The sequence below is a fragment of the Diadema antillarum genome, unplaced genomic scaffold (assembly GCF_040938485.1).
Source record: "Diadema antillarum isolate AM-2024a unplaced genomic scaffold, OU_Dant_1.0 seq00000002_RagTag, whole genome shotgun sequence".
NCBI lineage: Eukaryota > Metazoa > Echinodermata > Echinoidea > Diadematoida > Diadematidae > Diadema > Diadema antillarum.
This window is the reverse complement of record NW_027271124.1, coordinates 1,627,729-1,651,257: the sequence shown is the minus strand read 5'-3', so window position 1 is coordinate 1,651,257 and position 23,529 is coordinate 1,627,729. Positions and strand designations below refer to the sequence as shown.

The 23,529-nt window shown below is 41.1% G+C and overlaps 1 protein-coding gene across 1 annotated transcript in view; it reads left to right on the top strand.

Moving 5' to 3' along the window:
• The window catches only part of LOC139724884 (lysine-specific demethylase 5A-like), a 73,884-nt gene that overhangs the window by 45,206 nt on the left and 5,149 nt on the right, over positions 1-23,529 (top strand). Inside the window, exons 9-27 of the mRNA XM_071636007.1 lie at positions 816-1,000; positions 1,576-1,734; positions 2,697-2,816; positions 3,145-3,300; positions 4,006-4,187; positions 4,825-4,987; positions 7,827-7,946; positions 9,082-9,276; positions 10,085-10,266; positions 13,866-13,990; positions 14,414-14,564; positions 15,893-16,010; positions 16,386-16,532; positions 17,287-17,495; positions 18,844-18,982; positions 19,596-19,934; positions 20,704-21,591; positions 21,856-22,107; positions 23,061-23,340. Coding sequence (XP_071492108.1) covers positions 816-1,000; positions 1,576-1,734; positions 2,697-2,816; positions 3,145-3,300; positions 4,006-4,187; positions 4,825-4,987; positions 7,827-7,946; positions 9,082-9,276; positions 10,085-10,266; positions 13,866-13,990; positions 14,414-14,564; positions 15,893-16,010; positions 16,386-16,532; positions 17,287-17,495; positions 18,844-18,982; positions 19,596-19,934; positions 20,704-21,591; positions 21,856-22,107; positions 23,061-23,340 — 4,110 coding nt within the window. The remainder of the gene's footprint in view (positions 1-815; positions 1,001-1,575; positions 1,735-2,696; positions 2,817-3,144; positions 3,301-4,005; positions 4,188-4,824; positions 4,988-7,826; positions 7,947-9,081; positions 9,277-10,084; positions 10,267-13,865; positions 13,991-14,413; positions 14,565-15,892; positions 16,011-16,385; positions 16,533-17,286; positions 17,496-18,843; positions 18,983-19,595; positions 19,935-20,703; positions 21,592-21,855; positions 22,108-23,060; positions 23,341-23,529) is intronic.

Genomic DNA, 23,529 nt, shown 5'->3' with positions numbered 1-23,529 from the left:
TTTGAATTATTTGCTGGTTATTTCAATCTGACAATTTCTGGATTTATAACATGAAGACCTATTCAATTCAATAGAAATCATAATGGACACAGAATCAGAATTGGATATCAGGGGGCCTTTAATTACCTCTGCCACTTTTATGGCTACTAATATTACTACATTTGTGATAGCCATGATTGTTAACTTTTTGCTACCTTTGATGCCAGAGCTTGTAACAGCATGGCTTAGACTAAAGTGTAAATGTTGTCACTGTTACTTTCCCTCTGCTACTATGACATGTAAATGACTGCTTTCAGTATCGTCAAGTTACTTTTCATTTCCTTGTGTCTGTCTGTTATGCACCTTGAAGAGAACCAGTATCTTGTGTTTCTTGTCTAGGTTTCATTTTTGTACCGCACGTATGCCTCCTCTTGACATATTTTTTGTGCTTCCAGATTAAACCAGCAAGTGTGTGCTCCCATAAAATGTCCAGTATCATACAAAGGAATATTATACCATGCATGAAGACAACCGTTAATGTAAACTTCAAATATTTATATGTGCTTGTTTGTAAAAATTCAAACCGTAGGATTATATCTTTAACTGCAGACTGTTCTGCTCTATAAATGTTAATCAGATCATAAAAGATATTATCTCTGATAAAAGATGGGTAAATTTGATATAAAGTCACAACAGTCTAGCAACAGATCATAACAGGAGGAAAATTCATATTTCAGTGTAAACAGGAATAATAGATCATGTAGAGACATGTTGGTAAAAATGACTTTTCATTCACTCATTGCCCCGTCTGTTGTACTCTTCTTCAAATTGTCCAGATGGCACTGATGGATCGTGGGCCAAGCTGGACCGTCAGAGCAGCACTTCGGACCCAGACTACAAGGAGCCCAAGGCTACCAAGAAGGCCACCAAGACGTCTCCCAGAAAGCTGGCTGAGCAGCAGGCAGCGGGGGGCTCGTCCATGACTATGAGAGCCAGGACTGGGGCACTGAGTGCCAACTTTGTGAGTTGTTTATTTGTTTGGAATACATTTGATGGCTGTGATATCTACTTGTGCAAACTCCATATTTTGCTAATGTTGAACATTGTGTTGCCATGGTTGCAGCATCTTTTAATAAAAATCATAGAAATTACCAGTCTATTAATCTAACTCGGTTGTTGAGCACTTGAGTAAAATATGGCACATTTGACCAACAATTTTTAATTGAGCAAAACATAATTTTATTCCATGTTGAGCAATGTGTTGGCACGGTATCAACAATTTTTTTTTTTTCAATAAAAAGCATACAAAGTTAGTGCTCATTGAACTACATATGTAACTCCCTCAGTATTAGATAGGGTATTAATCACATTGAGGGGTTGTTCTATTCTTAATCATGATGAAATAATATATTATGATGTTGAGAACTATGGGAAGATTAAGAAGCTTTGTTTATTTTGTAGTGCCGTTCTGCTACAGATTTGAAGGAGCAAGAGTTAAGCATCGATGTTACATCATGAGTCACTACATTTTCATGGAACAGCATTTAGAGGAAATTGAAGTGTATATGCTAAATCCGTATGTTTACTCTAATACAGATTGAGATGTACATGTGTCACACATGTGGGCGGGGCGATGCAGAGGACTGCCTGCTCCTCTGCGATGGATGCGACGACAGTTTTCACACATTTTGTCTCATCCCGCCACTTCCAGAAGTTCCCAAGGGAGACTGGAGATGCCCTTCGTGTGTTGCCAAGGTATGGGGCAGACCCAAAATTCAGATTAAAGGACAAGTCCACCTTCATTTACACATAAGGATTGAGAGAATGCAGCAATATTAGTAGAACACATCAGTGAAAGTTTGAGGAAAATTGGACAATCTGTTCAAAAGTTACGAATATTTTAAGTATCTGCGCAGTCACTGCTGGAAGAGAAGACTACTACAGTGTATGATGTCACATGCGTACAACTATATAAGGAAAATAAAAAGAGAATTTCACAAAACTTTACTTTTTGAATAAAGTGCAAATTTCTTCGACTTGCTACTGACGTATGTTAAGGGTAATATTATTCCCCGTGCCTTCTGAAAGAGAGAAGTCGAGTGTTCTTTTGTTATGCGAGAAATATGGAAATATGTTGAATTTTCTTTATTCTGTCTTTATATCGTTGTACACATGTGACATCACACGCTATAGCAATCTCCTCATCCAGCCGTGACTGAGCAGAAATTTAAAAAATTCATAACTTTTGAACGGATTGTCCGATTTTGCTCAAACTCTCACTGATGTGTTGTACTAATATTGCTGCATTCACTCAACCCACATGTCTATGAAGGTGAACTTGTCCTTTAAGTTTTTAATGCTGACTTTTGTATCAAGACAATATCAAGATGATTGACAGGGTTCCAGTGCCACTTGTTGTAATCACATCATGTTCATGTTCTTTTTATAACCTAAAAGTATGATGGGAAATTAAAAGATAGAAGAATGTTAAATTGAACATATATATGTTAATACATTTTCAACATACAGGTTACTACACACTTATTACACAGAAAAGTACAAATACAAAGAACTTCATTCATGTTACTTCTGGTACTAGAATGAAACTTTACATCAGATCAGCTTACCAGTGTAACTAACCCTAGAATATACAGGCAAGATCGGTATTTGTTTTCATCAAAGCAAACTCCATGAATGGATTATGTTGATATCCACAGGAATGCAGCAAGCCGCAAGATCCCTTTGGATTTGAGACAGCTCGCAGAGAGTACACCCTCCAGTCCTTTGGTGAGAAGGCGGACCAGTTCAAGAAGGACTTCTTCTCCATGCCTGTCCATGTAAGTCTTCCTTTTCAGTCAGTCCCCTCCGCTCTATACAAGTCAAAATCCTTTTTTCTTTTTCTTTTTTTTTCAGTGACTTGGCAAGGTTACATTGATATTTGCCAGACGTAACAAATGAAAGCAGATGTGTTGCATTCTCCCACATTGTACACAATGTTCAACTGACCGTCAGATCTTATTTATTACATTTGGCGGTCGTTCTTGCATCATGATGAGATAGATAATGTTGTAAGAAGGCTGATGTCTTGTTCATTTATCAATGCAATAGTTGTTGTTTTTGTATTTACTTGTTTAATGTAGTTTTTCCTTTCTTCATGGCTTACAGATGGTACCGCCTGAGTCCATTGAGAAAGAGTTTTGGCGTCTTGTGCAGTCGGTGGAGGATGATGTTCTGGTGGAGTATGGGGCGGACATCCACACCCTGAACCAGGGCAGTGGATTCCCCACCAAGAAGAACAAGTGTGTGGCCCCAGAAGATCAGGTAAAGGGAGATGCTGACTTGTTCTATTATCATTCTTGTTTTCTTCTTTTTTTTCTTTCTTTTTTTTGACTAGTTTTGCAACTCTTATTGATGACAAAGGTAATTGGAAGTTGTGCATCTAAAGCTCATATAAATGAAGACACCAAGTGATTCTCATGGAGAAGTCTGCCCTAAAAACAAAACATTTAAATGTTAAAGATCAGATGACAGAATAGTAATTGGGGAGGGGGATGGGTGGGAGGACAATGATTTAGCATTTGTTTCACTTGTAAGTGCTTGTCCCTTATGCTCTTTTTATATGATGATGGTTCAGTGTAAATGATTGTGAAGTTTATGATGGTCTTTGCCAGCTGTTTGCCTTACATTGTCTGTTATGAAGGTGCTATGCAATTTCTCTTGATATGCATAGATTAAAGAATATACTTTAATTTCACGGTCAGAGAAAGGCATGGCTCCCCCTCCCATCCCAGCACCCCCCCCCTCCCCCCAAAAAAGGAAGACCGAATGAAAGAATAAAAAAGTGCATTTAGTATACCACATCAGATCAAAAGATGAGGAATGACCCCTATAGACTATGTATTTGAAGGAGTGGATTTAAAACTACATATTACATGCCAATTCTTTTGCTGCCATGACAAGAACCACAATGTGTCCAGGATACCCATGGCCATTATTCCATCTTCTGGATTTATGATGCCTTTCTAGGAATACATCACATCACCTTGGAACCTGAACAACCTGCCGATACAAAACGAGTCAGTGCTGTGCCACATCAATGCTGACATCTCTGGCATGAAGGTGCCCTGGATCTATGTGGGCATGTGCTTTTCCTCCTTCTGTTGGCACAACGAGGATCACTGGAGCTACTCCATCAACTACCTGCATTGGTAAGACTCCAGGGGACCAGACAACTAACCCCTCCCCCCAATCAGCTCTCTGATGCAGTGTTATATTGATGCCAATGAAGTGATAAAACATAGTGGCTCACTGATCAACTACACCTGAAACATGCAGTGGTTAAAATTTCATTGATAATTGGACTCTCACTTACTTTGTTTGAGCATATTACTTCTTTGTTGCCATGATTGTTTGAATTACAAGAAAGAGCTACATTGAGAGTTATGAAAGAAATATTTTACGTCAATTACGAGACACTGCTGAAGGAAAGGAAATTATAGGTTTTGCCATGCATTTTAACCATTTATGGACACTTGCATGAGAAAATTTGCTATATTTGGCTCAGTGAGAGATTATGAAAAAGCTAGAAAGAAGATTTCTTAAATAATTATTACAAGAAACTTATAATGTTGGGCATGAAAACAATGATTTTTGATTACTCTAGAGACAGAGCATGTCTCCTTTCACAACTTCCAAATGTTGTTTCTAATATCTGAGGGATTAATTTCTATGAAGTGTAATACAGCTCTGCTAGACTCTTGCTTGGCAGGCAAAACTTGTGATGTAAATCAGCATGTAGAGCTCTATATGACCGAGTCTTTTTGATTGCTTCTTGCTCCAACCCAGGGGAGAGCCTAAGACATGGTATGGAGTGCCTGGGAGTCAGGCGGAAGCCTTTGAGGAGGTAATGAAGAACCAGGCGCCAGAGCTGTTTGAGGCACAGCCAGATCTTCTCCATCAGCTCGTTACCATCATGTCGCCAACCATCCTCATGAACCATGGCGTGCCGGTGAGTGTAGGGCCTCTTTGCTCTTCTTTAGTCTTGCTTGGCTGCTGAGCCTTCTCGATTCTACAGGAGACCGTGACTCCCCGTAAACTTGGGAATGGCTCTCTCATGTCCTTATAAAAGGATATACTGGATGTCCCAAAAAAAGCGGAACGGTGGATTTTAAGTACCTTGCGGTCTAAAAGTTATATATCTTTTGACATTATTAGAAAGAGAATCTTCCGCAGAAGACTATGATACCAAAATCATTAAATTTGGTTCAGTACTTTTTATTCTACGCCAATTTCTGAAAATGCAGTCATTGTCAAATTTCGCCGGAATTTTGCGACTTATGAGATAATAATTTGACCGCGACACGCGATCCATACGGTGAACATTGTGTAAGCTCGGTGATTCATGTCAACAAAAGATACAGCTTTCACATTGGGCACGGGCCAGGAAAAAACAGTGTGTGTGTGTGTGTGTGTGTGTGTGTGTGTCTGTGTGTGTGTTGTGTGTGTGCGCGCGCCCAATATGAAAGCATTATCTTTTGTTGACATGATCAACGAGCTTACACAATTCACCGTATGGAACGCGTTGCGCACCCAAATTATTATCTCATAAGTCGCAAAAAATTGAAAATGACTGCATTTACAGAAATTGGCGTAGAATAAAAAGTACTGAACCAAATTTAATGATTTTGGTATCATGGTCTTCTGCGGAAGATGCTCTTTCTAATGATGTCAAAAGATATATAACTTTTAGAACGCAAGGTACTGAAAATCCACCGTTCCGCTTTTTTTGGGACACCCGGTATAAGGGAATGGTCTTTGCCCGTTGAGACGTATGTAATACACATGTATCTCCATGATTGCTCACTGGAACCTACCTGATTTAATATATGAATGTTGGCAGCTCTGGTCTTGGCATTAGGTCTTTTACTTTGTAGTTTTACTCTGAAATTTTTTTTTTTTTTGCACACCAAGTTCTGCTGCAGTAATCACCTGTTCTAAACACCACCTGTCATGAAGACCACCTGTTTGAAAAACGAAACAAAAATGAAACCCAAAACAGCAACAACAAGGAAAAGTAGAAATTACGCGGTGCGTAATATGTGTCCCCGCCGGAAGTAGCATTTTGTAGCAAAATGTACAATATAGGTCAAAAATCAAGGTCAAAGGTCAAAGAAGTCAAAGGTCAAAATTCTGTGTACAAGTTTTGAAGCGCTCACCTAGTGCCATCACATAAAGCAAACGGAATCAAAATCGGGTAAGAAATGGCGAAGGAGTAGCATTTTGTAGCAAAATGTACAAAAAATGTAGGTCAAAAATTAAGGTCAAAGGTCAAAGAAGTCAAAGGTCAAAATTCTGTGTACAAGTTTTGAAGCCCTCACCTAGTGCCATCACATAAAGCAAACAGAATCGAAATCGGGTAAGAAATGGCGAAGGAGTAGCATTTTGTAGCAAAATGTACAAAACAGGTCAAAAATCAAGGTCAAAGGTCAAAGAAGCCAAAGGTCAAAATTCTGTGTAGAAGTTTTGAAGCCCTCACCTAGTGCCATCACATAAAGCAAACGGAATCGAAATTGGGTAAGAAATGGCGAAGGAGTAGCATTTTGTAGCAAAATGTACAATACAGGTAAAAAATCAAGGTCAAAGGTCAAAGAAGTCAAAGGTCAAAATTCTGTGTAGAAGTTTTGAAGCCCTCACCTAGTGCCATCACATAAAGCAAACGGAATCGAAATCGGGTTAGAAATGGCGAAGGAGTAGCATTTTGTAGCAAAATGTACAATATAGGTCAAAGGTCAAGGTCAAAGGTCACGACTGAAATTCTGTGTAGAAGTTTCAAAGCTCCCATGTAGTGCTATCATATAAAGCAAACAGAATCAAAATTGGCTCATAAATGACAGAGAAGTAGCAAATTGAAGATTTTGATCACACACGGACGCACACACGGACGGACACACGGGCGGACACACGTACGGACGGACACACGGACACACACACGTACGGAGCCCGTTTCATAGTCCCCTGCTCGAACTCGTTCGGCGGGGACAACAAAGCAAATTTATGATTTTTTTTTTTTCTGTTCGTATTCAATTTAAGTTTAGCTGTGTATGAAGTCCACCTTGTTACCATCGAGGTACCCTTTTTTTTTAATGCCTTTGCCACGAAGTGGTGCCAGAGGCATTATGTTTTTGGGTTGTCCATCCTTCAGTCCGTCCTTCTGTCCGTCCGTCCAAAGGCCAGGTGAAATGGTAGCAATTTACTATTCAATACAGAAATTGTACCTTTTCTCCATACCTTGAAAATTACTCAATGCATAAACTTATAAAAGGGTCAAAGTCAAGTAAAAGTCCTAAAATCTCCAAATACGTGCTCTCCTATTCATCCAATTAAACCTAGGTCAAGGAATGTGAACATTCAACACATTTGTGACAAACATATCATTTTAATATTTTACCCAATAATGTGAAACTGTCATCACACATTGTCCACATGTACTATAGACCTATTAGGAGAATCATGCATTATGGCGGAGGCATACCAGTCGCCATAGCAACATTTCTAGTTCCATTCTTTTTCCCTACCAAGGTCCTAAAAACTAAGATTTTGTTGTAGTGTGGTTCACCCTGACAAGGGTTTCACATGAAGGGTAAGCACATGAAATGAAAAGGGGGGAAAAAAAAAATCATATTTCAGATATTAAGTGGTTAGTATCGTCTTTGGACATAACTATAGATGATGATAGGGTGTATGTAGGTAGTGTGACATATTTTTTCAATTGGAATCAATCAAAGGTTCTCAGACAGAAATGGTTAAATGCTCCTCTCATTGTTCTTGCCCTGTTTCTATTTGACCAGATTGTGAGGACCAACCAGTGTGCTGGGGAGTTTGTGGTGACATTCCCCCGGGCCTACCATGCAGGCTTCAACCAGGGATACAACTTTGCAGAAGCTGTCAACTTTTGTCCCGCAGACTGGGTGAGCAACATTTGTATACACCAAATATGGCACGCCTGGAAATAAGCAGCAGTTCAAAGGGATTTTTTTTTTCAGTATTAAGACTAAGCACTTGCTTTGCACATGTCATCAATGTAACAGTATGAAGCACATGTACACGTACGCATGTGGTGTGATTGAGAAATAGTGAGAGACTTCTACATCTGATGTGACACTGCTAGGAACCTCATAATGATGTGATCTGTTTCATTATGTGTGAGTCGTGTAGTCAGTCCCCCCCCCCCCCCCCCCCCCCCCCCCCTTGTGAAATGTTATATCAACCTTGTGCATACATACCCAAAGCTAGTCCTCCACAGCTTATTGATGGGAATCTGCACAGAAAAGATTTTTTTATTTTATTATTATTATTTTTTTTTTTATGTATTTATTTTTAATTTTCTTTTATGCCAGGTGAGGCAGAGGTATTATTTCCTGTATGTTACATACAGGGCAGGCGCACTGTTTTCAAAAGTGTGGGGGCCCACTTCCGGGTTTCATTCATGAGCTAACAAGCAAAAAAAAAAAAAAAAAAAAAAGGTCCTCAGCACATCTCTCCCCGTCCCCGTCCACTTCCGGGTTTTCTTTAGCTGACAAGCAAAAAAAAAAAAAAGGTCCCCAGCTCATCTCTACCCGTCCACTTCCGGGTTTCTTCAGCTAACAAGCAAAAAAAAAAAAAAAAAAAGGTCCTCAGCTCATTCTCTCCCCTCCCATTGTAGTGCCTCTTACGTACTTCCGGGTTAAAAAAAGTGTGGGGGCCCAAAGTGATGACATCTTATGTATTCCTTTGTATGGTGCACATAAAGTGTGGGGGCCCAAGCCCCCACGGCCCCCACGGCTGCGCCGCCCCTGACATAATGGAAGTTTTCATCAGAGCAGTTCTGGTTGCACTGTAACCATGCAATATAAATCAGCAGAAACGGAATACCAGAATGCATTAGCAGAAATAAAGTGGCTTTCAGGAGTACATTTCTTTCAAATTCATTCATTGATAAAGGCCTCTTACTGATATCATTCATATGATAATGTTTTATGTGAGATACAGGAAGGATCACGCAGGTTGCAAATGTATACTTACCTAGGATTGTATTTTAACTTTCACCTTCCGTGTATCCATCAGCTGCCTATGGGGAGGCTGTGCATCGAGCACTACCGCCAGCTGAACCGCGTCTGTGTCTTCTCCCATGAGGAGCTGGTGTGCAAGATGGCAGCCGACCCCGAGAGCCTGGACCTGAGCATGGCGGCGGCTGTCTACAAGGAGATGCTGTACATGGTGGAGGATGAGAAGGGCTGCCGGAAGGCCCTTCTGGAGAGGGTGAGCATCCTGAATGTCTTGAGCCCACCTCGCACCACATCTGACCAGTCTCACGATTCTATAGACACGACTAATAGCGCGACTTTGCACCGCACACCATGCGATCAGATCACATACTGTAAACGTCCATATTTTTGTGCTGAGCAGCTCAAAAACATATTCTCTGTTTCTTGTATTCATGCTGCATGATTGTTAACTCATTCAAAATGTGCAATGAAAATCCTAAAGATATTTTGAAGGGTTTTAGAATTTTGGCTAGACAAAAGCAGCGCAAAATGCACAAAAATCAGTGCATTGTGAGAATTTGTGCGTTTACAGCAGCGAGGCTTCAGACTGTATTGACTGGCATCGGTGCATACACAGTAGCACGATTTGCTGACAGTTCCACAACCGGTCGCAAAAATTTGACATGTCGTATCTTCACTACTGGTCGTGACTGGAAACTGGCGAGGCTGGTGATGTCAAACTTCTGGCTGCTAGATTGTACAATCGATGAGTCGTGGCAAAAGTTGTGTAGCATGCATTGGCCTTGACATCTTACATACAGATGTACGCATAAGTATTCATATCCTTTGCAAAAACCTACCAATTTTTAAATCTTCTCTACAATCATGCTTAGATGTTGGTAATTCACTTCCATTCAGGGATACATAGTTGTTTTACAACAGTCCAGGGCACATTTGATTTATGCTGCTGACATTTATTGCTCAATTCTTGTCAGTGGTAGTTCATTGATAGTTTGTGTTAAATATACAGTGACCCTTTCAAATTTTCATCAACTGTAATCCTTATTGTGACACCTGCCCAGGGCACTGTGGAGGCAGAGCGCGAGGCCTTTGAGCTGCTGCCGGATGATGAGCGTCAGTGTGAGAGCTGCAAGACCACCTGCTTCCTGTCTGCCATCACCTGCCCCTGCACCCCTAACAGACTGGTCTGCATCAAGCACGTGGACAAGCTGTGCGAATGCCAGCCTTCCAGGCACTGCCTCCGGTAAGCCCACCGAGATTCTCATGGAGAGGGGGAGGAGGGTAGGAGGGGTGGGGGAAGGTCAAATCTTTGGATGTTCATAGTTGATATTTATGCTTATGAAAGGGCTGTTTTGGAATGTAGTATTCTCTACATGCACAGTCCAAGAGTGAAGGACTACTTACCAGCAGCACTGCTTCATAAAATAGCAATGACAGACAAACAAACAAACAGACAGATTTACATCATAGCAATATCAAGATGCCTCTAGAATCCAAATGGTATCTTATATATGGAAAGTTCATTTTATCCGTTTTGACCTGGAGAGATGTCAGTTCCAGAATTTTAGAAAATGATGTGTTTATGGCTTTCTGAAAATGCAGTCCAGGTAAGTGGAAGAGTTAAAAAGAAATGGAAGGATTGGTAAAGAGCAATGGCTATATAAACACACTAATTACTTTACTGTGTGTAGATAGAGATGGTATTTTTTTTTCTTTATTTGAAGGCTAATGTGAAAACTTACCCTGCATAACCTCTATAGAATAGTGTACAGTCATTGGAATTATTGGAAATTTCTGAAATATGCTAACATATGCTAATACCATGGTTATTACCTTCGGTAAGGAGGTTGATGTTTTTATCAGCATTGATTTGTTTGTCTATTTGCAAAATAACTCAAAGAGTTGTGAACTAATTTGTATGAACCTTACAGGAAAAGTTGATAATGGCACAACGAACAGATGATTAAATTTTGGTAGTGATCCAGAAATGTTATGAATTTTTGAAGGATTTGTTTTTCATCTTTTGGCAAATAGGGTCAATGAACTTGGAGTTCAAGCTGCGCGTATTTGAGGTTTGCATATGGGCGCGCAGCAGGAAGCTGATGATGAGGTATTAAACACAAGGCTTCTTGATCATTGGGAAATATGGCCGGTTTTCAGCATACTTGTATGGGTGGAAATGAGCTGTTTGATAGAGGTCTGTGCTCTCCACTTGCTTTGTTACTTATGGTAGGTAATTTTGAAAAAAGAATGCTCATTCTGGCCAAAGTGAGCAAATTGATCTGCACATGTTCGCAGTCAAGTACAATTCCCGTGTGCTTCATATCGCAGAAGTTGCCAATAGTGAAACTGTATGTGCCAGGCTATACCGAGTGTCCCAAAAAAAGCGGAACGGTGGATTTTCAGTACCTTGCGTTCTAAAAGTGATATATTTTTTGACATTATTAGAAAGAGCATCTTCCGCAAAAGACCATGATACCAAAATCATTAAATTTGGTTCAGCACTTTTTATTCTACGCCAATTTCTGTAAATGCAGTCATTTTCATTTTTTTGCGACTTATGAGATAATAATTTGGGTGCGACACGCGTTCCATACGGTGAATTGTGTAAGCTCGTTGATCCATGTCAACAAAAGATAACGCTTTCATATTGGGAGCGCGCGCACACACACACACACACACACAGACACACACACACACACACGCGGGTTTCCCAATGTGAAAGCTGTATCTTTTGTTGACACGGATCACCGAGCTTACACAATATTCACCGTATGGATCGCGTAGTGCACTCAAATTATTATCTCATAAGTCGCAAAAATCCGGCGAAATTTGGCAATGACTGCATTTTCAGAAATTGGTGTAGAATAAAAAGTACTGAACCAAATTTGATGATTTTGGTATCATAGTCTTCTGCGGGAGATGTTCTTTCTAATGATGTCAAAAGATATATAACTTTTAGACCGCAAGGTACTGAAAATCCACCGTTCCGCTTTTTTTGGGACACCCGGTATAGGCTCACATCTGTGGGTTTGGGAAAAACTCCTTTGAGGCAACATTCAAAAGCCCCTCAGATGGATAGTATGTCATTTCCGTGGCTGGAGAAGGTTACTGCTAGTTATATTTCCAGGATGCACAGGATAGGACCAGGGAAGTTCAGTTTTACCGCAATGTGTATTTCCTTCCTGCATTCCAGTCATCTGCAAGAGTAATCACATGCTTTGGAGATCCTGGTAGAAACCCTGTTGCTCTCATTAATCCATTTAGGACAAACTGATCTTTGCCATGACACACATTTCCCAAAAACCCTTGTTTGATCAACTCTTGACTAGTCTTTGTTGGGTTAAGGACCAGAAAAAAAAAAGAGGGGTCAATCGGGCAATGTATACAGGAACAATGATCATATATCTAGAAATCATGTGATGTGCATGACGAAAATCATAAGGGACCATATCTCATGCTCTCTGGTCCAAAGTCCTTGGAATGATAATGATATGGCTCCACCCACCCAGGGTAGCCTCTTCAGTGCATTAGAGCACTCCCCCTGCCATCATTGCCATCATTACCCACAGCTTGGGCAATTTCCAATTCATACTTCTTGGTCACACACATGGGAAATGGTGGGGAAACACCTCACACCAAGACATACCTGTCAGGCAGGTTTCAAATTCACAACATATATCCACATATGGGCTTAACCGCAGTGTTCCAATTGATTGTAATAATCATTTACATCTGTATCTGATACTAAAAACAGATTACATGGTAATGTAGGGGGTCACATAAGCTATGCAAGTGACATAATTGTTTAATTGTTTGCTTTGTTAGAAGTGAGTGGCTTGAAGACAATAGTGAAAATGCAAGTATTGTGTGATTAAAGGGCACAGTTTACTTCTTTAGAGCTGAAGTGTTTACCATGGTTATTGATCGGAGGATAAAAGATGTTTCAGAATAGTAGATATGATGTTAGAAGAGTTTACCTCCTAATCTCTCAAACATGGGGCCTAGGAGTGGCAGTGTGTAGATACCATGCTGCATGATACTAAAAGGGAAGCATCAACCCTTACAGTGTATTGTAGCAGTACAATTGCTCACTTGTAGTGAGTATCTCCTGTATACAAGACCTTGGAATTTTCACATTTATGTGAAGATTGCAGGTATAATAAAAGTGTATACACCATGATTTTTTCTCAAATCATCCAGTGGTTTTGGCATATATGTGTGTGTGTCTATATGTTTATTATAAGTTCATTGATGTTGTAGTTGTTGTGGCACCTGTACCTATCCATTCCCAACGAAATGTTTCCTTTTGGAAGGGCTGCAGTAAGACTTACTTGTTGTATTTTACTGGACTGAACATCTCTTTTGGAATGTTATGACCAGATTCACATTGGTGTTTACTTGCTTAGCTTTCTATATTTCCACTTTCTGAAATCTTGCACTGCTCCAAAGTGCATGGTAATGCAGGATTCCAGCTGAGCTCTTTCCGTAGCTCAGCTAGGCCAGATTCCCATGCAAGATAAAAGTTGCAGTCACCTCGAACCATTGTCAAGCCTTCAGAGATTCAATCAGGATCTCTGCTTGTGGCCCAACACACTGATGTAGGTGGCACAATGTTGTGGTGTCAAGATTATAAGTGTTTGTCATGTGTAGCACTTGATAGGACAGTAATGAAAAAATCAAAGGCTAAAACACACTTGTCCCTCATGCATTGAAGTCTTTACAAATGTGATAGGTAGCATGTGATGTATCCATTTCTTTTTGTTGTTGTTGTTGTAATGTTGCAATGAGACTAGGCCACATCATAAAATGTTTACCTCATTTGATTTTTCTTCATTTCAGGTATCGCTACACATTGGATGAGCTGCCAGCCATGCTGCACAACTTGAAGATCAGAGCTGAATCTTTTGACAACTGGGCCAACAAGGTCAAGAATGCACTGGAAGCTCCTCAGGATTCAAAGCTTGGTAAATTATTCTCTGTTGTACTTTGCAACCCTCATGTATTTAGTGTCTTTTATGTACTTCAGTGTGTTTGGATACTGATTACCTTCATCAAGCATTTCTAACTCAATGTGCCCCACTAGTTTCTGTGAATCTTGTGCTGTATCCTGTACATAAATGTTTGTATAGGTATATAGTGCAATGCATTACAATGTGGTGAAGAGTGTCACATGTTTTCCATGTGATGAAGAGTTTTCACCAACTGTTTTGGTATGAGCTGATACAGCTAAATGATTTGACGAGATGCACTGCAGTTTTTACATAAAGGCAAAATATGTTAAACTTAATCTACAGTTTACATTTTAGTGATTACCTTTATGCTGTTGAAAATGATGTTATGAGAAGAAAGAGTCTGTAATCAAGCATCACTCCTTACCCTTCCAACAGACATGTCACAGCTGAAGGAAATGATAGAGGAGGCCGACGAGAAGCACTTTCCCGACAACGACCTTCTGCAGCAACTCATGAATGCGGTGGCCGAGGCAGAGCAGTGCGCCAGTGTGGCCATTCAGCTGGTCAACAAGAAGCACAGGACAAGGTAAGGATAGATATGCTGGGCTTACATGGGGGTAGGTTGTAGGGTTGCACAGAACTGTGCAGTTGTCTTGAAAAGTAATTTTAAAAAAGCTCTGTCACACACATTTATTTGATAGATTTATCACACTACAATGGCTGAAAAATATGACTCTTAGGTTTCAGTTTCAGTGTACATGCATATTTACAAGTATAATGCCATATCAAACCCCTCATGATAATTGGTTCCTTTACTACTTCTCAACTCATGTTATCAACAAATGTGAGGTTAGTGATTGGACAGATTCCATAGGTGACTCAATGTTATTCTGAGAGGTTAGAAGTATGTATGTATGTTCCATGAAGGTCTATGAGTTACAAGCATGTATCAGACATGTCCATTGCAAAAATTTGATTTCTTCAGATGTTTGTATATTCTGAAAGAGGAGCATTGAGAGTCTGAGATCTGGCTACATGTCATTAATTCATTGGCTCTCCTGCTCGTGATTAGATTTAGACAGAATTATACTTCCCACATGCATGCGTCCAGTACATCTGTAAATCTGATAAAATCATGTTTCTGAATTGTAGTGCAGTTAAACTTGTGTGCTGAAGAGGGTATATTATGTACATGCCCTTTGCATGGTAATGCAGGATTCCAGCTGAGTTTCACCCATGGCTCTGCTAGGCCAGATTCCCATGCAAGATGAAAATTGCAGTCACCTCGAACCATTGTCAAGCCTTCAGAGATTCAATCAGGATCTCTGCTTGTGGCCCAACACACTGATGTAGGTGGCACAATCAATAGCAGCAGTAATCTTGGGCTGATATTCATAGTTCTGTTGATAAAATACTTCCTTATACATCTTTGAGGAGCTTGAGAACCTTTATAACAGAGCTGCATATGGAATATTTTCTTTATGTTGATGTTTTTTTCTTTCCTGTAAATGATGTGGCAGTCATCAATTTGCAACTGCATTAACTTCTGGTGATAGATTCCAGATTATCATGGTTTTACGTGGAGTCCTATCATGTAGCAATTTTTGAAGTTTCCGTGCTCCAGTGGAGTATACAAATATGGGGGATATATTAAGTCACTATATCTTGGATTGCATCAGTAGTTAATCATTCAAAATGGTTGTCAGGTTTGTTCCAAACAAAATAATTGCAACACTCTGATCTGCTGAAGGCAGTTGTGTGTTACTTGCAATTACTTAGGTGGTTCATGACTCTGCTCTTTCATTTTTGAGTGAATATTAGAAGAGGGGAATGTGGCTAATGAAAATTGGTCCAATGCATTTCCTTTGATTTTCTTATTCATGACATGTACTTCCAATCTTTATGTGCATTCAGGAGCAAAAGTTCTACTGATTCCAAGTTTGTCACCCAGCTGAACTACGAAGAGCTCCACCAGTTCCTAGAACAGGTTCAGAACTTGCCATGTGAGATCAGTGAAGCTCAATTGGTCCAGGTATGTCACATGTTCATGTTTCAAAACATACAATGTGTCACTTCATGCTGGACGACCATAGAACAGGATATTATGTACACATAACCAAACTCGTTATGAATAGCACAACATTTACATGTTGTATGTAATTATTTGGTTTATATTAATGTCATTTTATGTTCATACACACCTCACTATGTTTCATAATTCTTTGTATTCACTTTAATATTTAATCTAAATTTGTAAAGAAAGTAAAATTGAAATGTCTATCCCAAGAGACAATTTCAGTTATGAGAGAGATTTATGAAACAAGCCCAAAGCACTACCTTGGGTGCATTACATAGAATGCAGGCTGTGTTATTGTACAGTGTTTGACTACTCCTTTAATTTGACCAGAAACTTGTCGATGAGGTGGAGCGGTTTCGTGAGGATGCCCAGGATGCCCTCTGCGATGCCACACCCAACTCGGAGAAGCTGAGGAAGCTCCTGGAGGTCGGTGCAACCCTTGATGTCGAGCTTCCCGAGATACCAAAGCTCAAATTGGTGAGAACGCATTGCTGATGGTGTTTGCAGCTCAGGATGTTAATTGTTAAAACAAACTTCAGGGTGTGTGTTTGTTTTTTTAACGGATTTGACAAATTTCTGATGAGCTTCTCCAAGTCCCATGGGCTTTTGTCCAGGAGCAATCAGGTACCCACAGACTGTGGGTTAAAGGGAAATTCTAAACCACTCAAAGTTGGTCTGAAAAGAAAGAGCACAATGGGGAAAATTGATCAAAATCAGGTGAAAATTCACAAAGATTATAAAATTGTGAAGTTTCGCTAATTTCACAAAACAGTTCTTAGTCGATATGAATGTGCCAATAGCAAGTTGATGATGTCGTTGCCTCGCAAGTTACCATGTATATTTTGTTAATGAAACCCTGAATTTATTGTTGTTGTTGTTGTTGTTGTTGTCCTCCAAATGCAATATGCCCTAGAACTTCATTCTACTGATTGCTGGCCATTTCGGTGATAGAAGCAAAGAAACAAAACAAAACATACCAAAATCAAATTAATGTAAAAAAAAAGAAAAAAGAAGAAGGCCTGCAATAAAGAGAATAAAACTGTATGTTCAAAAGTTTTTAAATTTGTCCTAGACAGTTAGAGGTATGGAAACAGTCAAAATCAAGATCTTTGTTTCAGAACTCCCTCTAAGTAACAGAGAAATTTCTCTCTCAACCTACATGATAAACAAGCAGAACAAACCCCTTATTGAACAAGAGTCACTTATGCTTGGCTTTTTGTCTCGACATCAGGAGCTTCACCAGGCTCGGTGGCTGGACGATGTGCGGGCTACCCTGGCACTACCAAACAGTGTCACCCTGGACACGCTGCGAAAGCTGATCGACTCTGGGGTGAGTCTAGCGCCCCACCAGGCTATCGAGAAGGCCATGGCAGAGCTTCAGGAGCTGCTGACGGTCAGCGAGAGATGGGAGGAGAAGGCCAATGTGTGTCTGACTGCAAAGTGAGTAACCATCCTCCGTCTATCGAGACATATGTGTGTGTGATATGTGACTCTGCATCACAAAACCAGCAAAAAGTCGCCAGATGTGGATTTTTAGTTAAGGGCTGATTCTGAAAGAGCAGACTCTAAGCTTTAAAATGATGTAAAACTCAATTCACATGGACTTGCCTAACCTGTCTAAATACTGGAAAGAAAGCACACACTCTGGAAAACAAGTGAACTGAGAAAAGAGGCTCTGAAGTACAGGGTCTATTCAAGCATTAATCTTTACCAAGCTGTGCTAGCTCTGTGATGAGAGGGACAAAACACAGGATGTAAACCACCAGAGCAACAACAATGAAAGCATTATCAGATTCAGCTGAAATTAAGCATGCTTAATTAACACATTCTGTCCATAATTAATGCCAACTTTCAATGCAGTAGCATAATTCTTTTAAAAGTTATTAGATTTGAATGTAAAGAGTATGCAAAGGATTTCAAGAAATGAAAGGGGGCCTCTAAGACGTAGCTGATCATTCAACTCTCCCCCAAACAAAGGGTTGTAAAAAAATTGCTCAAAACACATTTTCCCATTCATGTTATGCTCCCAAACTTACGAATAAAGTAGAAGAAGGATAGCTCTTTCAGAGTTTGAGTTCTCATGTAAAAATCAAGAAAAATCAAGGGTTGCGACTTCTTGTTCGTTTTGTGATGCACGGTCACATATACATTGATAGATTACACATGAACGGCTATAATAGCGTAAAGCCGTGCTTCACAATGTCTTTCATCCCAAGGGCCACTTTGGCTCCTGTACAAATACAGTGTAATAAATTTGGCATGTCCTGATGTCAGAGTAATAGATTTCTATTGAGAACATCTTTGATAATTGAAGTGAATTGCATGCACATTACTGTTATGCATGAATATTTATTAATTATGTTTATTCGCTTTGGTAATTTATTCTCAAAGTATGCCATTGAATGTAAAAGCTTTGACATCTGCTGTTTTGAATTCCTAAGGGCAAGGGGGGGGGGGGACAATGGATGGTGATAATCTGGATTATCCAATATCGTTTCATATGTTAATAAATAGTGACAGGAGATTATCATGTGGAGTTGTTCCAGCTCAGTACGTAAAACAACAGACTCAATCCAAGGTCTGATGTTTGAGTTCCCTGGCTGTGCTTATGGCGTTCCACGGCAAGGCACTTTATCTTCATTGCCTTATCCTTTAGAGGGGCTTATTAAAGCTGTCAGTCCTGTGAACGCTTGCTCACATTCATCACTTCCCTAGCAGCCACGTAAAACAACTTGTAATTACATACATAATGTCTCATGGATGAACTCTTCCTCTGTATTCTCTGCAGACCAAGGCACGCAATTTCCACTGTTGAAGCTGTTGTCAATGAGGCGAGAAACATCCCTGCTCATCTTCCAAACATGCTCCACCTGAAAGATGCTCTCCGGAAAGCCAAGGACTGGAGTAAACAGATGGAGGAGATACAGGTGAACATCCAGAGGTTATCAAACTTAGAAAGGACATTGCTACTTGGCAAAAAGACACTTGATGAAACACAGGAATTTGTGCATGTGCATGTTGTAATTTCCAAAGTTTGTTGTTTTTTCCTGTTCCTAAAAAGGATGGTATAGTTTTGGTTGAGATGGGGAATTCAGATTTGAACTTTTTGCAAGATAACTAGAAACAACTAATTAGCTGTTAAAGAGCATGCAATTCTAAGAAGGATTCAAAGTTTATGTGATGAAAATTGGTTTTTGAAATGGCTGAGATATCCAAAAACAAAGCAAGACAAAGTGGTCCTAATAAAAGGTGGGCCCCACCTTTTATTAGGAGCTCTTGTTGGAAACCCATCTCGACCAAAACTATACCATCCCTTTAACAAACCTTAGACCATTTACATGTGAAATTTACAGATGGAATAGAAGTTAAACAATTCTTACAGAATTTATTGTCAGTCAGTGCTGTGAATTCAAAAATACCGCACCACACACCATGTGCAAAAGTTGTGAAAAATGCTGCTTTGCAGCCAGCAGTAGGTACATTACTACAGTTGATGACCAAAAACTCTTCTTTTTTGTGCTGTTATCAAACCAAACACAGAGTGGAGAGCATTTTCCCTACCTGGATGTGTTGGAGTGCATGGTGGTGCGTGGCCGTACCATCCCCATCCGCTTGGACCAGCTGGCCCAGGTGGAGTCCCAGGTGGCCGCCGCCCGGGCGTGGCGGGACCGTGCCGGCCGCACCTTCCTCAAGAAGAACTCCTCCTACACTCTGCTGGAGGTGCTGTCGCCCAGGACTGACGTGGGCCAGTACCTGTCCGGCAAGGCCCGGCGCAAGAAGCAGAAGGACATGGAGCGGATGAAGGAGCAGGAAAAGGAGTACGCCACGGACGTGGACGTGGGGAGCAGCAGCAGCACATGCAGGGATCCAGAAGTTCTGGTAAGAAATATGTGTGTGTATGACCGTGCTTCTGAAGGTGGCTTGTTCATACAACCCCCATATGATGAACTCAAATATGACTCTGTCATTCTGTAAACATTTAATGTACTGTATGTGTCAAACATTGAAAGTGAATGAGAGGAGTTATTAGCACTTTACATTTGGACCCCCCACCCTTATACATCTCCTACAAATGTGTATAGGATCATGGAATCCTAAAAAATGTAGTGTGTTGACGTAACAAGGGATCCTGTAGTCATAGCAAGCAAGAGCAGTGATTGATAAACAGTGAGTGGTATATGTGTAACTTGTATGATAATCTTCACCCAAACGACTGACCCTGACAGTTGTGCATGGTAATGCAGGATTCCAGCTGAGTTTCACCTATAGCTCTGCTAGGCCAGATTCCCATGCAAGATGAACATTGCAGTCACCTCGAACCATTGTCAAGCCTTCAGAGATTCAGTCAGAATCTCTACTTGTGGCCCAACACACTGATGTAGGTGGCACAATGCAAATCCTTCCTGTATTATCCAGAGTAGTTCTGACAGCCAGCACTTTCTCAACTCTGGTGAATGTTGAAGGAATGTAACATCCATTGCATCGTATTTGAAGCTATTTGGATATACATGGGTCAGAGGCAGTAGTGTAGATTACCAGTATTGTAGGTGTAAAGTAACCCTACCCCCCCCCCCATTTGTCCTGCTGTCCATCTAGTTAAAGTAAATGCAATGCTATCTAACAACATATTTTATGTTTTTCCTCGTAGGTGGCATCATATAAAAATGCAGAGGCAGAGGAGCTGGATGCAGTTCACACGTTACGTGATAAGAACCGTCGCAAGCAACAGCTAGAGGAAGAGGGGATGGAGCAGGGCAAGTACTGCGTCTGTCGCAAGCCAGTCAGCGGCTTCATGCTGCAGTGCGAACTCTGCAAGGACTGGTTCCATACCACGTGCGTGCCACTCCCGAAAGCCTCCAGCAAGACCAAGTTTGCCAGCGGAGCGGGAGGCGGCAACGTGATTACGTCAACCGGGGTCAACAGCATCAAGGACATGAAGTTCCTCTGCCCGATGTGCTTGAGGTCACGCCGCCCGCGACTGGAGACCATCTTGTCCCTGCTGGTGCTCCTGCAAAAACTCCCTGTGCGGCTGCCAGAGGGCGAGGCCCTCCAGAGGCTCACAGAGCACGCCATGAACTGGCAGGACCGGGCCAAGCAAGCGCTGGCAACAGACGAACTCTCAGACATCTTCACCAGACTCTCTTCCATGAGCCAAAAGATGCAGGAGCAGGCCGCCAGAGTCAAGACAGAACGCATCATCCTGGCCGAGCTGGAGAAGGCGGCCAAGAAGCCGGAACTCCAGGAGCGGATGGAGAGCATGGCCACAATGGTTGCGGATGGGTCTGGCGGCGTACACCAGGACTCCATCCTGCATGGAATGCCACCAGTTGCCAGACAAATTGAAAGAGTGAAAGTTGAGGATGTGGAAGAGGAGGAGGAGCATGTGGATATGGACATGGGTGTTGCAGTAGGAATGGACACATCTTCTGCAGAGGACATGATGATTGACAGCCCTATGGCAGCACCCAGTGCAATGGATACAGGCTTTGCTTCAGAACATGCATACAGTGCTGCCTCAAAACCACAGCCCTCACAAGTAAGTCCTCACATACAAATCGCATAACCACAAAGTCAAAAGAATTGTAAATGAATGAACAAACCCTTCTAGCATTACCTCCTGGTATACAGATGCATTTTTAAAATCTAATTAATTTCATTAATTATGTGTCAGTATTTATCTTTCATGAATTAGGGTGTGTAAACTATTCCAATTTACATTTACTTCATATGGCCACACATTATCTGTTCCTTTCCACTTGTAAATCAATCCACGTTCTTATTTCTTATGCCCCTCCTCTAGCCTTCCAAGAAGCACTCGCGTAAGACGCCTCACGTGCCCCGCATCATGGACCCACCCTCGCCTGCACCGGTCCAAGTCCCTTCTACACCAGGCACACTGGAGCTGCCCCCACTGGCCCGGGCCCAGCTCGAGGCCCTGATGGTGGAAGGAGACCTGCTGGAGGTCACTCTGGATGAGACCCAGCACATTTGGCGTATCCTGCAGGCCTGCCAGCCCCTGCAGCAGGAACGGTTCATGGAACACATCCTGGAGGTATGCAGACCTTGTGAATATACATTTCTTTTCTGTCATTAGACATCACTACTCAGTATGAGGACATTGCTGTACAGGGGGGGGGGGGGGGGATTGTAAGATTGCTGACTGTTCTACAATTTGCAATGGTAGGATGAATTTTAACATGAATATTGATATTTCACTGAAAGCCATCTATAGGTGTTAATGTACAAACAAAGATGATCCAGAAGCCACAGTATTTCTTATAATGTTAATAATGGTGACACTGTCCCCAGCATGGCAGTATGTTTACACAAGTTAACCCTGTGCAAGATATTGCGGTTATCATTTAGCCGTGAATGTAATAGACCTAGTGTTATATATCTCTGATATCCTTTCTTAGCCAAAAAAAAAAAAAAAAAAATTATCTATTTAACGTGAGCATGGTAATGCAGGATTCCAGCCGAGTTTTTCCCATGGCTCAGCTTGGCCAGATTCCCATGCAAGATGAAAATTGCAGTCACCTCGAACCATTGTCAAGCCTTCAGAGATTCAGTCAGGATCTCTGCTTGTGGCCCAACACACTGATGTAGGTGGCACAGGCATTGCTATGCCAAGTTAATGATAGTGAGATTTATCATTCATCCTGGTGATAATCTTCATACAGTATCTGTAAATATTTTTAAACCCTTTTGCTGCTTTTAGTTTTAAACTGTCTGAAGTTGGTATAAGAAAAATTGAAGTTTCATGACTATGATTAAATAGTTGATAATTCAAAATAACACTTTTAGACATGTATGTAGCACCCAGGCTCATCGGGTTTATGGAGAAAATTGTACATATGTCACTTAAGTTGACTCTTGACAATCCCAAATCGAGGAGAAATTCTGTATAATGGAATAAAAGTACTCGCAGGATGTGAGGCATGTTTGCACTTCTTCACAATTTTTGCGTCATAAAACCTTTGTGACATTGCTTTTATCTTCTCGCAGCAAATGCCTCCAGAGGGATTGGAGAAGCTGAAGATCAAGTCGGAGACAAAGGAGAAGAAGAAGATGAAGCTGAAGCGGAAACGGGAAGACATGGACATCATGTCTGCAGACATCATCAAGCTGGAGAAAAAGAAGAAGAAGAAGGAGAAGAAGGAGAAGGAGTCTGCCGGTGGCTCCACGTCCACCACTCCGCAGAAGAAAAGCCTGGAGAAGGCTCTGGTCAAGAAGGAAGGCAAGGAGAACAAGCAGAAGCAAAAGAAGAAACTGAAAAAGCGGAAAGGTGAGACATTTTCAATAAAACAATGTGGAGCGTCCCTGGCTCTGAACTTGTACCTCCTCTTAGCGTTAAAGAGTGTGCCACGCTGTCCATCGTGTACAGATGTGGTGGTAACTCTGTCTAAGGAATGCTCTTTGAATCCTATTCTTGAACCAGAGGGTGCATAGTATCAACCCGTAATACGCTTCTTTC